This window comes from Octopus bimaculoides, chromosome 5 (genome assembly GCF_001194135.2).
Source record: "Octopus bimaculoides isolate UCB-OBI-ISO-001 chromosome 5, ASM119413v2, whole genome shotgun sequence".
Classification (NCBI taxonomy): Eukaryota; Metazoa; Mollusca; class Cephalopoda; order Octopoda; family Octopodidae; genus Octopus; species Octopus bimaculoides.
Genome location: NC_068985.1, coordinates 51,772,651 through 51,775,008, shown reverse-complemented (window position 1 = coordinate 51,775,008; position 2,358 = coordinate 51,772,651). Strand labels below are relative to the sequence as shown.

The 2,358-nt window shown below is 38.8% G+C and overlaps 1 protein-coding gene across 1 annotated transcript; it reads right to left on the bottom strand.

Annotated features, from left to right (window-relative positions):
- Window positions 1-332: 332 nt before the first annotated feature.
- On the bottom strand, window positions 333-821 carry LOC106875701 (uncharacterized). The gene has a single exon (XM_014923947.1). The coding sequence runs from the start codon at window positions 819-821 to the stop codon at window positions 333-335; it is 489 nt and encodes a 162-aa protein (XP_014779433.1).
- Between the last annotated feature and the right edge of the window lie 1,537 nt (window positions 822-2,358).

The window sequence follows — 2,358 nt, the reverse complement described above, 5'->3', positions numbered from 1 at the left end:
TCGACATTGCCTTTCATCCTTTTGTGGCTGATAAAATAAATACTAGACAAACACTGGGGTTGATGTAATCGGCTCGCCCTCTCGCAAAATTAAATATAATAAAATTTTTCAAACAGAAAAAAAGTTATTTGTATATAAAGGGAAATAACCTGTACTGGCCTACGGAATAACTAAAGTTACGTCCCTTGGATGGATTAACGTTTTAACATGTCTCTCTCAATCCTTTTTGCCCCTGGTTGGCCCTTTCCCACAGATCAGTGTTTGGCACTCTGTTGAATCACTTCAGATGGAGGATCTGCCGAAGACATTTGTTGATGAAGGTCTGGATCTTCTTATAGTTGCTGCAGGTGACTCTCATGTTTCAGAGCCATACAAAAGCACAGATTTTGCGTTTGAACTAAGCGGAGTTTAGTTCGAGTTGAGATGGCAGTGGACTTCCATACCGGCCGAAGAATAGCGAAGGCTTGCCAAGCCTTCTTGCTTCTTGCAGTGATGTCCTCGTCTGATCCACCTGATTTGCTGATAAGATAGACAAACTCACTAACGTCCTCCACAGGTGCCCCCTCAGTTGTGATTGGCTCTTCCTGCTTGTTGTTGATATGCAGCACTTTTGTCTTTTCCAGGCTGATCCTCAAGCCCACTTGCCGTGAAGTTTCTCTCAGGTGGTCTACCTTATCTTGCTTGTCTTGCAGGCGATGTGACAGTAACGCGAGATCATCTGCGTAGTCCAAGTCCTCCAGTTCGTTCATCAGTGTCCACTTAATACAAATATACAAATCGTGACATGTTAAAACCGCTACCTCCGGTAAAGGTTTTAACATGTCACGATTTGTATATTTGAAGCTAATTTTACATTATAGCCGCTAATCTCTCCGATCGAGGTCCAGTACACTATTCTTGAGTTATAATTGATATGTAATTCCAGCACAACTTTAAATAAATATGTCCCCGTTTTTTTTTTCTTTTACACACCAAGGGTTGTAATTCCTCTTGAAAATGCTACTGAGAGAATTTTCGCTGTTATTTTTTTCTAATGGCGCGAGTGTGCTACATGAATATAATACCTGTTTTGTTTTTTGTTTTTTTTGTTTTTATTACAGTGCTAAATCAGAGTAGATGGCTAAAAACTTGGCTAACACTCTATTATTATTTCTGTGGACGTACAAAATAGTTTTAATACGAGTTAACTTTTTTTTTTAAATTAAAACTACAGTAATAACTCACTTTACGAGGGCCCACTTTACGGAACCTCGGATTTACGAGTTTTATTTTTCGAGCACAAATCTAAATTTTTAACGAAGTGCAAAAGTTTCTACTACCATAACAAATGCTTCTGCGTGTTACTGAGAAATTTATAGAGAGTGAAAAAATACTTCTAAGCAAACAACTCTAGACTTCTACAAGTTTGTCTAGGAGTGCTTGTGAATTGGCGATCGCGTCTACAAGTGATGGTGTGCGCGAGTCTATTGCGAGCGAAGGTAATTCAGGAAATGATTATAATAATAATAATATTTCTTATTATAAATGATGTTGACATTCTTTTTACTTTACATAAAATATTCTTTACATTCTACAGTTGTTTTATTGCCATTTACTTACGAGTATCATAAATTTTTATCGGTAAAATATTCTTCTGGAAATGAATTACGATTTATAACATTGCTACTATGGGAAATTATTGCTCTGCTTTACAAGTTTACGCTTTACGAGCGGTCTCCGGGAACAAATTAACTCGTTTTTAGGTGGGGGGTGGGTTACTTTCTTTGTCTTGCAAGTATTTGGCGACCCTGCCAGTGCAGGCGCCACTTAAAAGCACCCAGTCTACACTGTAAAGTGAATGGTATTCAGAAGGGCAACCAGCTGTAAAAACCTTGCCAAAACTGACCTCGCCAGTGCTTGTGCCACGTTAAAACCACTAAGTCCACTCTGCTGAGTGCTTGGTGTTAGGAAGGGCTTCCAGCTCTAAAAACCCTGCCAAAACAGTCACAGAAGTCTGGTGCAGACTTCTACCTGGCCAGCTCTTGTCAAACCGTCCCACCCATGCTAGCATGGAAGGTGGATGTTAAACGATGATGATGATGATGATGATCTTCTACTATAGCCTTGTGAGTGGATTTGGTGGACGGATCTACAGATGCAATATCCCTGCATATCTCACACCTATTTTCATTCCTCCACTTCACTCTCTATTTCACATCTTATCTAAATTAACTATTGCTTAACCATTCTCTAACACCATCTCCGATGAAGGGATCTTTAAAATATCCCGGAAACAGCTGTAAGACCTATTTATAAAAGTTCTAAATCTTTAACAACCTTGAACTTTTCTCATTCTGAAAAAAAAAATCATACATACAT

Bases quoted from the DNA above. Each gene is read 5' to 3' on its own strand.
- LOC106875701 (XM_014923947.1), bottom strand. From the start codon at position 821: ATGTTAAAACCTTTACCGGAGGTAGCGGTTTTAACATGTCACGATTTG.